Source organism: Perca flavescens, chromosome 15 (assembly GCF_004354835.1).
Source record: "Perca flavescens isolate YP-PL-M2 chromosome 15, PFLA_1.0, whole genome shotgun sequence".
Lineage (NCBI taxonomy): Eukaryota > Metazoa > Chordata > Actinopteri > Perciformes > Percidae > Perca > Perca flavescens.
The window spans coordinates 26512608-26525213 of record NC_041345.1 but is presented as its reverse complement, the minus strand read 5'-3'; the positions used below and the strand labels follow the sequence as shown (position 1 = coordinate 26525213).

The window sequence follows — 12606 nt, the reverse complement described above, 5'->3', positions numbered from 1 at the left end:
TTCCTTCATGAGGCTATAGAGGCTATTGACGCAGGCAGTGTGAATGAGGCCTTACACACACACACACACACACACACACACACACACACACACACACACACACACACACACACACACACACACACACACACACACACACACACACACACACACACACACACACACACACACACACACACACACACACACACACACACACACACACACACACACACACACACACACTTCTTTAAATCTGTACTCAAATGCTCACAAAAGCTGTTCTTTTTGTGACCTGACCGTTGATACGGTTTATTTTGTTAACACGTTAGTTAGATATTGTAACATTTTGTTCTTCAACTACAAATCTTTTGTGCATATTAAAAAAAACTTCTTTTATTTTGATTTCATAGGTTTCCAAAGATTGGTATAGAACCACAGGCTGTCACAAGCTAAAAGATCGTATCGACCCTCAAAGTTCAAAAGGTTCAAAGTTCATTCTTGACCTTTACTTGTAACACTGGAACTTTTGTGTTATGTTAGATGTGCACAGATGACCTACAATATATAGTAGGGCCCCAGGTGATAATAGCTGCGTGCAAATAGGGTTTTACACATATGGGCAGTTCGGTTTATCTACCTAACAGGATTGAACGCCTCCGATGACCCTTCCCCATGCTGGGCTTTAGAACAGGTCAGAGCTTAGAGGAAGGTGAGGCTGTCAAAGAGTTAAATACATGAGTGTGTATAAGTAATGTAAGTATTCACAGGGGTTAAAGTGCCCCCCCGCCTACCAGATCCCTCTTTAACCTCTCAATTTAAGTGTGAATGACCCAATGTCATCAATGGTGTGAGGAGGCTTAAGTTGAAGCACAGACATGATTTATTGTCAGGAGTCAATGTCAAAAAAATATCCAGCCAGTATTTGTATCTGCTCACCTCACCACAAACTGCTGACATCTGTCATGGCTAGCAACTGGCTTAACCAATAAGAGCCTGGAGGGGAGCTGAGTGCTCACAACACCTAGGAAATAACCTTGGCTGGGCTAATTCAGGCCAATAGGATTGGGCCGGGCAGTCTGGACGCTTTGAGCTGGGACCCGCGGTCTTACCCTAACAACAGAGCTGTTTGCAATCTTTCAATTTGATCATCAAGCACTTTCTCTTTAACTAGAAACTGACTTGAACGCTCTAAATTGTTTTCAAACTTTATCTCCTTCAGCAAAAATGTACGGAGGCCCTAAGGGGACATGGGGATTTTTTCTTTTCTTGCAGGCGAAAGTATCTTGACCTAAAGTTAATATTTCACATTCACAGCATGAAATCAGTAAACCTTATCATCTTCAGGTTTGTTGATGACACTATCAGGAATATTTCGTTGCATTTTAAGGAAGATGAAAACCTCCTCCTCTGCAACCATCCTGACTGGTACTCAGATTGGTTTCTTGTGCCCACCAGAAATCTATCTTGTGCACAACAGAAAATAAAAAAATTCCCATGTCCCTTTAGGGGCTCCGTAAAAATATGTTGTCTCATGTCTCATAGGTTGATGGATTGATAGACTGTATCCATCCTACGCCACACAGTGTCCCGTTTGGGACTACAAACACAAAGGCGGCTGCGGCTCAAGTGGTAAGAGCGTTCGCTTACCAAACGGAAAGTCGGTGGTTCGATCCCTTTCTCATATTACATTGAGACAAATCAGAATCTCTGAACATAGCAGACTCCTATGTTCACTGTATCGGCATGGACTAAATGTCTTTAGGCATCAGATGACTACAAGCAAAGCAGAGCATCTTAAAAAAAAATTCTGATTAATCATCATCCATGAGCTGTGTAGGCTCAAGTTAGAGAGATTTCCATTTGTGTTTGAAACAGCAGCTGCTATGCAGATACACAGAGGATAAGAGGGAGGATGAAACGATAACGAACTGCACCCTCGATTATCAAGATGGTACTTTTTCATGATCCCTCACATTCCTGTGTACTCGGAGGTCCCCTACTGTGCTGTGGTTTCTATTTAATCCCATCCTCTTCTCGCCACTTAATCCCCAATCTCTGTGAGGTAGCAAATGTTCCCCGTTTTTCATTCCCGGATCAGATGGGTTTATCTAATATGTGTCCGATTTCAGGGACTTCATGGAAAATATCACTGAAAATCTCAACTCTGATTTGTGTTTAAACGTCCGTTAAAGGTTATTTTATGGCATAGCTGCTTTGTTAAACTGTATTGTACAAGTTAACAGGAATATAGTGAATAGGGCGGACGCCCCATTAGTTGTGCCCTTCAATAATGTTTTGTTGATCAATTGAATTGAAATTGAATGGTGAAAGGTATGAAATGGGTGTTAGGGTTATAATCAAGAGCAGTAATCATCGCAGGACCAATAACCACCAAAACATACAGAAAGTAATTATACAAACATGCATACTTGTGTATTTTCTAAGAGCAGAAGGCTGGCATATTCTATAATTCTCTTATTGTCATTAAACCCCATGAAAAGATCAAAACCAAACGTGTTCTTCTGGGCCCTATCTTGCACCCGGCACAGCACAGCGCAAAGCCCAACGCAGGTGTCTTTGCTAGTTTAAGACCGACGCAGTTGTCCATTTCCCGTCCAGCGCCCACATCGTTTAAATAGCAAATGCACCTGCGCCCATCTGTGGCCCATGGGAAAAACATGGTAGTTGCCAATGAAGAAAAAAAAAAATCATCCTGTAGATTCTAGTTCTTATTTTGTATCTAATTGTTCTCCAACTGTCTTTATGGTTCTGAAACCAGAACACAACTAATGAGGATATGAGTTTGTTGAGTTGAGGATGATTAATTTTCACTCCTGCCACCTAAAAACAGGCTAAAATTCGTTACTATTTTTAAGTTACACAACAGGTTGGGTAGGAATTTGGTGTTAACAGTATTACTAATCTTGAAACCTATCTTTGTTATATTATGCTGGAGTAGAGTATGTGAATGTTTAGCTGACAAAAAAGAAACTGGGCTTCGTGTTTTACCTGAAATATGGATATCTGGTGGGCAGATGTCTGGAGAAGGTGACGACACTGGGGCTGGCTCCTCTGCACACATCTACAAAGAAACATGTAGGTACATGACACACAAGACATGTTTATATTAACACTGCCCAGTCATTAGGGTTTCCAAAGGTGAGGCTTTGAAACTGATTTGGTAGGACAGGTCTGACTTGCCAGATGTCAAAGCCTGCTTTTCTACTGGATTATCACAAAGTCATTCATTAAATTCTGTCTAATATGCCAGTTATCAATTCTTTTCCCTATAAATTGTGAATTATTACTTATATTTTGAGTACGCTGATATGGGGAGCCTAATATGTGTTTTATAAACCCAAGCCTGATCACTTTTGGTTCAGTGTGAAATACTGCTTCTGCTGTTTATAATTACTTATGTAGCTAGAGTAATACAAGTTGCAAAATCTGAAAATCCACTGACAGAATGTCAAAAACCTTGAAACATTCTGGTATGTTTGTGATGCCTAAAACCCAGCAGACCTCAGGTGATCTGATGTGGACTTTTAAGCGTCCGGAGTTGTAGCTGTTGCCTGCGGCTCGCTGGACCCCGTTGTGGAGAGATGTGCTGCTTGGGAAAAGTCCTTTCCCTGGAATGAAGGCTATCTCCACAGCACTGTCTTGGCTGGAGAAAAAAAAATCCATACAAATACAAAGTCATAAGCACGTACACACTGATCTAAGCAGAAGAAAGAGACGGCCGTTGCAGGGTGCATAGCTTACTAATCCCCACTGTGGTCCCAGTCTCCGCACAGATTCACAGACGTTACTCACTTTGAGTTACTGAATGAACTATTTCAATCTACAAGCACCACCCACCTGATTTTGACTTTGTTCAGCATGCTTTTGGCCTCCTCGTGGGTCACACCTATCAAGGACTCCTTGTTAATGGCAATGAGCTGATCTCCGGGCCTCAGGCGTCCATCCTACACAACAAAGAGACAGCCTTTAGTCATGCTGGGCTGAAGAAACTAGGGGTGTCCCCGACTAAGAATTTTCAAAGTCATAGTCATAGACCAATTGATAAGTCTAGCCTATTGTCGCCTGATCGTCGAATCATGTGGGTTGGGGGAACTATCAGTTACGGATCATGGAAAGTGAAAATAAAATAAAATAAATATATTTGTTTACCAATTTTAAAAAGATTTATTAAGAGCTTCAGAGATTCGCGATGAAACAAAACCGATCTGGAACGTTGCAGCGGTCTGAACCGGCCCTGAGGCTCAACACAGCCCACAAGCACAACATATGGTTGAGCGACCTAGAGAGTGACTGAAGAGGGCAAATGTCGTTAAAACAAAGCAGTGAGTAAGAGAAAAAAACATGCTGTCTTCGCCATTTCATCACTAGAAGTGCAGCTGTAGCAAGCATCTCACTATCACTAATGTTATCCACATTCATATTTAGATGCAACAAATGATATCCAGCTACAAAAAAACAATTTGTACTTGTCATAAAGATGTCATAAAGTTTGATTACACTGTCAAAAGCTTTTATAATGGTGTCATGACCAATTCCCTTGACCTCAAGTAAAGTGGAACCTAGTGTTGTAGTACTTGAGATCGGTCTTGGTCTCAAGACCACTTTTTGAAGGTCTTGTCTCGGAATCGACCACACTCTCTATGTCTCTTATAAAGAGGACTCTGGATTTTATTTCACGACGACAACAGTAGGGATATCACTAAATTGCCTCTGCATTGTCTGATTTATGTGGTAACATCATTACTGTGATTGGATGCAAAACTTCCTGCTTCAAATGCAACCAATAACTTGACTCATTTCTAATTTGAAATTTGTTACTGTCACCAAATCAAGATCAACATGCCCTGGATTTATTTCAGTTACCCGGTTTCACCTAAACTAACAACCGCGGTTCCGCATAAGCTGTGTCACGACGGTGGTTAACAACCAGTTCAGTCAACCCAGGGTTTCCCAATCCAGCGACGCGTGCGTTCACATAAAAGAGGCGGTGTTTGCACAGCACGACCAATCACAAACATCTACCAGAGCCGCATGTTTTATATAAGAGCAAACTATAATTCTACATAAATATGAAGAACACAGACACGGTTTTACAGGCAAAACGCAATACAGTCGCTGCTTCCTAAAACAGGAAGGAAAGCTAGCAAAAAATAAGCTGACGCTGTTATGCATGAATCGCAACGCTTATCAATAGCACTTCCCCATCAGTCAGGCACAAGATCTGACCATAATTACACTTGTGCTTTCCATAAACTGTGGTTGCTTTAGCCTATTATTTCAGTTGCAACCCTGGCAGTGGTTATTGATCGTGAGAGCAAATAAAAAAATATAAAAGCATAATTCCAACCGATGTGCACATTGGCAACGCACGGCTCAAGAAGCCGACAAATAGCCTATGCGTAATTCCCTCCACTGAAAATCTTTCATAACAATACCCATCAGGGAATGGTAACGGGGTTGTCGGTCTCTAAATGTTGTTACTTTTATGAACGTATGTCTGTCTGTCTGTCTGTCTGTCTGTCTGTTAGGTGTTCAGCATAAGTTACCACAGCGATTTAACCCGGTAACAAGTGATCCACTGTTGGGATACAAAAAATCCCGGGTTGAATCTGAAGTTACCTCGTTAACGCCAAATCTTGCTTCGTAGTACAGGCCTCAGACCTCTTCGATGGTCTTACTGTCCCCAGTAAGCAGGGTTTCACCACCTCATAGCTACAGCTAACAGTTCTGATAAATGCATGGCTGCATAATTCCCCCAGCTGACTCATCCCATACAGCAAATCACAGTGCAGGAAATGTTAGCTTGCTTCCTATATGACACAGGGGATTAAGAGCTGGGATTTAGAGGAAATAGACAACCTGCTTCCATAAGCAGGAGAGCGAGTGTCAGTAGCTGTTGTAGAGCCAGGCATTGGTGTACAGTGTTGAGTGAGTCAAAGAGACTTAATGACATACATACAGCGCTGCTTTGTCTGTAACAAACACAGTTGCATGTACGACTTTGTACCATTCACCATTTTATTGTGGATTTGGAGTAGGTCAGTGAAAAACAAACGGGCCAAAAGAAATATAATGCATATAATGCCTGATGCACTGCACCTTCATTCCTGAGAAAATCTGGATTCATGCAGTCAGTGAGTGTGCAGAGATGGCTATAAAGTTTAAACTGATTCATTTTTTAGTCAAAACGCAGTCAAATGCATGTGTACAAAAGTTTATGTGTACATGTTATGCTTATTAGTTTGTTTATGGAGTTAAAGCTGCATTACCTGCTTTTTAGGCACTTTGGGGCAGTGAACAAGCTGAGAACATCTAACATAGGATCACCTTATAGATTCGTCATGGCGAACATGTCAGCAAACAGTTACACATCCAGCAGCCACAGAGCAACTTTAACATTCATGTGGAGTCATATTTGTGTCCACCAGATCACTGTAAGTCCAATACTCTTTGTTTAGCTCTGATTTGGTCTCCACAAACTTCTGAGAAAAAACAACCATTCATATTGACCAAGACTGCCTTCCTGATGTCTCTAGGTAGGATGTTCCAAAGTTTGGGAAATCTGTGCCTAAATTGTTTTAATTAAAATATACATTAGATTTGATTAGAGTTTACAGAATACCAAAAGTCTGAGTTTAAAGTCTTGCTGCCAAAATAAAAGAATTTCCATCAGGGTTGTCATGGTAAACTGAAATTTAAAATTAAGAATCATCAGCAGAGGTGTCTAGTCATTCTGAGCATAACCCAAGAAATTGACCTGCATATCAAGCTGATGCTTCACCTTTAGTATTTTTTCTCTTACTAAAGGTCTTTTCAGATCTAACGCATTTAATTTAATTTGTGCGGATAAAATTGTATCAGATTGGTGTATCCTCGATTATAGCTCCTCCGGCGAGCCTTCTTGCTCCTCGATCTTCTCAAGATGCACTTTAGGAACTGGGATGTCCCTAAGATGACACGCTGAGATTTCCAGGTCACAAGCCGGAGGATCGAGCATCCGAGGAGGTACAAATCTGTACCTCTACATTACAGCATTGCATACGAGCCTGTCTCCAGTGTGTAGAGTTGAGTGTAGGTTTATTATAGTATACACAATGATGAAGCGATGATTGTGTGACGGTGCAACACTTTACTTTTCCATAGAATGCACGGAGCGTGAATATTCGTGTCAGCCTGTGCTGTGAAAGGTTTGAACTCGAAAAGTAATATATTGGTATTTTCATTCCGTTTTTTGCTTTGTCGTCAGTGTGAAAAGGCATGTACTGTTAGAGGCCCTGTCTATAATAATGTGGAGATTGTTACTCCAAACAATTCAATTACATTTTATTTATAGTATCAAATCATAACAAGAGTTATCTCGAGACACTTTACAGATAGAGTAGGTCTAGACCACTCTATAATTTACAAAGCCCCAACAATTCTAATAATTCCAACTATTCCAACAAAGCTTTCATCTCAGCCATTTAGATAATCTAAATTGTAGAGGCTACATACTGTATTTACAACACAAGGGCAACAATCAACATTAAGAATGGTCATAAAAAAAAGCCAATGAAATAATTTTTCAAGACTGAAAAGACAGTGTTGAAGGGACTGTCTGGTTTAACTTATAAAGAGAGGGAATCTAAACACGTACCACAGCCATAGCATGTAAGTTACCAAAATCCAACTTTTATTCGCAACAAAAAGTCACTCTTAGAAACCCCTTTTGTAAATCTTTTACCAAAAAGGTTCAAGCGTTCAAACTACTTCCGACTGGGATTATGGGATATATTCTTAGCCCTGAGGCGCTCTCTGTGATTTACTGTCACTCACTGCCATCTTGAATAAAAATGATGTAAAACCTTGTGGAACATATGCAACAAGAAACATCTACTTAGAAACAGCCTCAAGCACACAAACACACGTGCACGTATGCTCTGTAGTCTCTCCCCTCCATTCTCCTCCCTTCCTTGTCAAATTGCCCACAGTTGACAGTGAGTGGGTGGACAGAGAGGCGAGGAGGATGGGATTGGGGAGAGAGAAGCAGAGGAAGCGGGAGAAAATAAGAAGACCGCAATATGTGCAGGTTTGTTTCAAGGGATCAATGTAAATTGGGATTGTTGGTGCTAATTCAACATCATCCTTCTAATTCCCTTTCTTCTACTTCCTGGCAGATGGGAGGCCATCTGAGTGAGTTACTGCTTACTTTCTTCTCTGCTACTCAGGGTGTATATCTTTGGCAATCCCAAACATACAAGCATTGTCATCCTATACCACCTCTTTTGCCAGAGCCATTGAAAAAATGTCTCTATGATGGCCTAACTAAAGGATGATTGCGGTTTACTACAATGTATCTAATTTTTGTAGTTTTGGAATACATTCTAAAATTCCATTGGTAACCATGGCAACATTGCTGCAACACAGTCCAACGAGGTAAATAACAATAGCAATAGGAACAGTTCTCTGTTAGGTGATTTGGTGCAGTGGCTGAAGTCAGCATTTACGGTAGGGCTATGCAAAAATGTCTGTAAAGTGATGAATCTCTTTATCATCTCCCAGGAAGTGGGGGCTGAACATCAGCTCCCTCATCAAAAAAGCCCAGCAGGGGATGTACTTCCTGCTCCATCTCCATCTGGTACGCTGCTGCCTCTGCTAAGGACGAGGGACAATTGAAGCCGATCCCTCTCACCCCGGACACAAACGTTTTTTGCCTTTTTCGAAAAAGAGTTAATGCCCAAAATGGGAGATGGAAACAGCTTTGCCGAATAAGTTGTGACGTAGTGAACATGTAACTAAAATGATTATAGTCCAGGTATCCATCGGATGGGGGAAGGATTGGGATACAGGTCCCATCCAGTGAGCAGTACACTTGTGGCACAAGTTGCGTAGTGGAGTTGCGGTGCGCTATAGCCTGTTTCTCAGCCACGTCGTGTAAATTGACGAATTGGTTCAACAGTTTGAATCATATGGCCCTGCACACCGCGTATACACAGCGGTGAACGGTTGTCTCACTGACACCAAATGTCTCTGCCACAACCCTGCCTCCTGCACAGGTGGACAACTTGTACAATGCTACCTCTCTCCATTTAGCCAAAGAACTTAGCTTCTAAACTCTTTGATTTAGCAAGACAGTTTGCAATCTACAACCACGCGTAAACGCTTTTTTGTGACATTTTAAAAGTTTGCTTAAAATTCGCTTGACAATTGGATGGAAACATGACTACAGTCTCATATTGCAGAAGCGTCCACTATGAACGTAAATACCAGGACATTGTGCTGAGTCAGTACAATGTTATCATATCTGATAGTAGTGATACATTGGCCATTTACAGAAAATCGTTATATAAGATTTTGGGGAAAAGAGACTGCTCTTTGAGGGTGATCTGAAAGAGCGAATCCCCCTTAACAAACACATACATGAACATCTTAGATAAATCACCAATTCCAAAAATGAACACATGGTGGAGGAAGCTGTGGCAGCAAACTGTGGCATGAGCATGTACGCAGAGCAGTCAGTGAGAAGTATCAGGTTATAAAGGCACCCGTTTACACCTGCATGAATATAATGTATCTGCACACCACTAGTCTGCTGGTAGCCCAGCAGCTGACGACTGTGATAAGAATTCAGCATATGTTGTAGCCATTAGGGCTTAGTGGTAATTAAACACGAATGTGCCAGTGAAGGTGAAGCATGAAAGGAGCAGCTGATGCCGATCAGCTAATGCAAAAGCAACTTCAGTGCTCTGCCAGAATTAACCCTGTACTTCATGATTGACAACAAAAAACAAAGTCAAAGTTACAGAAAACTAGAATGATCCTTTAACAGAAGGACAGTAAACTTGGTGTGGAAGAAAAAGTTCTCTCGGGTCCAGTCCAGTGGCAGGTTCAGATGAGTTGTATTCACTGCACGGTGGAGAAAGAAGCTCAGAAGAAGCTGTAGAATTCTCTCTGAGCAGAGTGAGTCTCTGGCCAGGGTTTTATACAAGGTTACAGAAAACAACGGAATAACAAAAGCTGAGAAGACAACATCGGAGTAGATTTGCATAGACCCAATATGTCTGCTCGAACTATTGAAAAATGGTCCTTTATTTAAATGAGGTGTGAATTAGAGTGCGGATCGGGCCGCATTATTCTGTCTGAGCCCGGCCCGCGTCCAACAGAGCAGTAACCAAACCCGGCCCCAGCCTGTCAGGGATTAAGATATTTATGTCCGAGCCCGACACAGTTAAAATCAAGCAACAAGCGCACGTTAACACAGGCGCACACCTACATAATAAGCGGTTTTAAATTAAAAATGTTCAATGCCTTATCGCGCTGATGTGAACCCGAACATCATTTCTAAATATCTGGGTATCCATCCTCTAGTGTGAATCACCACTGGAGCCACCCTGGGCTCTAAACAAAAGGTCTCTCTCACACTGACCAAAGTGGAATGCTTTATTTTGAACTAAGCTAGACAAGAGGCAGACAGACTTTATTAATTCAGGAGACACTGACACTGTTTGTTGATCAGAGATAATAATAATAATAATAATAATAATAATAATAATAATAATAATAATAATAATAATAATAGGAACTTAATCAGTAAACAGGAAATGGGATATAAGGCTAAAATGAGACTAAAACTGTTGGGAAATTCATTTTCTTCCACACTGTGTCTCACTTTTCTCTAATCAGATGGTTCATGCATGGTACAGCCAACATTCCAGTGTTCCAGAGTTTTCTGTACTGATGTTAAGCGCAAGCATTCATTTGCTGCAGCAGTGACAGTGATCGTCGAGGCCTGTGAGGTTGCACTATGCAGCACTTGTTTCTGTCAAGCACAGATGACTGTTCCCTACATTCCCTGAGACACTGTGGCCAGGGTGCAGAGCTCATCCATCATGTTTAACAGCAGCTTCCTGTCAGGAGTTATTGAGGAGGTATTGCTGCGATGAGCTGAGTTATCTTTAAGACAGAAGCGGGATTTCACAGTGTGTCTGGGAATGTATATGATGCCATATTGGGGACGTGGACCACTCTGTGACCTCACTTTAGTACTACAAAAGATATCTCTGACAATTAACTCAAGCTCCGAAACAAAAATAAGACGCTAACTTCGACATCGGCTACAGAGCGACGGTTGATGGTCGTTTAAGCCGCGACAGAGCTTTGTCACGCCGGCGACAGACCTCCGTCACAGCTCGGTCGTATCAGCGGCAGTGAGTAGATGTGTTTAGCCGCTACAGAGCTCTGCGACATCGACTACGGCGGTCAGGTCAGCGGTAGTTGGTGGTTCAGTTACCGGAGCTGCCGATCGTTTTGGCGGAGATTACGGTTAAGTTTAGGCAAGAAAAAGTGCCCGTTATGCGACAAAACGACTAGTTAAAGGAACACGCCGACTTATTGGGAATTTAGCTTATTCACCGTAACCCCCCAGAGTTAGACAAGTCGATACATACCCTTCTCATCTCCGTGCGTGCTGTAATGCTGTCTGACGGCTCCAGCGGCATCAGCCCAGCACAGAACATGCAGGTGAATGATTCCAGTAATCCTACTGCTCCCAATAAGTGACAAAATAATGCCAACATGTTCCCATTTACATGTTGTGATTTATAGAGTCACAGCGTGTACAAAAAACAACGTAACATGAGACACAGCCGTCTTCTAACAGTAAACAAACCGGGAACTATATTCTCAGGCGGAAGAATATAGTACTTGGGCGGAGTGATATGCTCGCAGCAAGCCTGTCTGAGAATATAGTTCCCGGTTTGTTTACTGTTAGAAGATGGCTGTGTCTCATGTTACGTTGTTTTTTGTACATGCTGTGACTCTACAAATCACAACATGTAAATAGGAACATGTTGGCGTTTTTTTGTCACTTTTGTCACAATTTGGAGCAGTAGGCTAGTTGGAACCAGTTACCTGCAGGATCTGTGCTGGGCTAAGCTAATGCTGGAACCGTCAGGCAGCGTTACAGCACGCACGGAGATTAGAAGGGTATGTATGGACTTGTCTAACTCTGGGGGTTACGGTGAATAAGTTAAATTCCCAATAAGTCGGTGTGTTCCTTTAAGTTTAGGAAAAATGTCGTGGTTTGGATTAAAACACTCCCAAGGAACACTTGAAAGTCCTGTTTTTTGGCTGATTTTCACAAAATTTCATTTGGGCAGGCATTGCCCCCCTATAGACCCTCCATGCTTCCACCAGTGCACTCCTGTGCAAGATCCTTCAGCCTCTGGCTCGTAGTAGTCATACAACAGAAACAAATAGCCAGCTGCTCTCAGGATATGAAAACTGGATGAGTAATGATCCAGAGATTAAAGGAGACCGGTTATGCTTTTCTGTATTTTCTGTCATATCTATAATGTTACAAAGTTGGATGTTCATGTTCCACGTGGCCAAACGTTCAAATAATGAGGTAAACATATTTGAAGAGACCCTATTATGTTTTTGGGATTTTTAGTGTGTTATATAGTTTTTGTGTATGTAATACACGCTACTGCAGTGTTTACTTTACATACCCTGCTACATGTAGCTCAATGCTAAGAGACAGCGCTCCGTCTCGGACAGAGGGGTGCAGGTGCAGCAAGTATAAACTCAAAAAACAAGTATAAACCTGAAAACTGTCAAAAATAT

The 12606-nt window shown here is 41.7% G+C and overlaps 1 protein-coding gene across 1 annotated transcript in view; it reads right to left on the bottom strand.

Moving 5' to 3' along the window:
- Positions 1–12606, bottom strand: part of si:dkeyp-72e1.9 (syntaxin-binding protein 4) — a 115361-nt gene that overhangs the window by 21894 nt on the left and 80861 nt on the right. Inside the window, exons 9-11 of the mRNA XM_028600453.1 lie at positions 3841–3947; positions 3505–3646; positions 2992–3064 (exon numbers count right to left, since the gene is read on the bottom strand). Of these exons, the coding sequence (XP_028456254.1) occupies positions 2992–3064; positions 3505–3646; positions 3841–3947 (322 nt within the window). The remainder of the gene's footprint in view (positions 1–2991; positions 3065–3504; positions 3647–3840; positions 3948–12606) is intronic.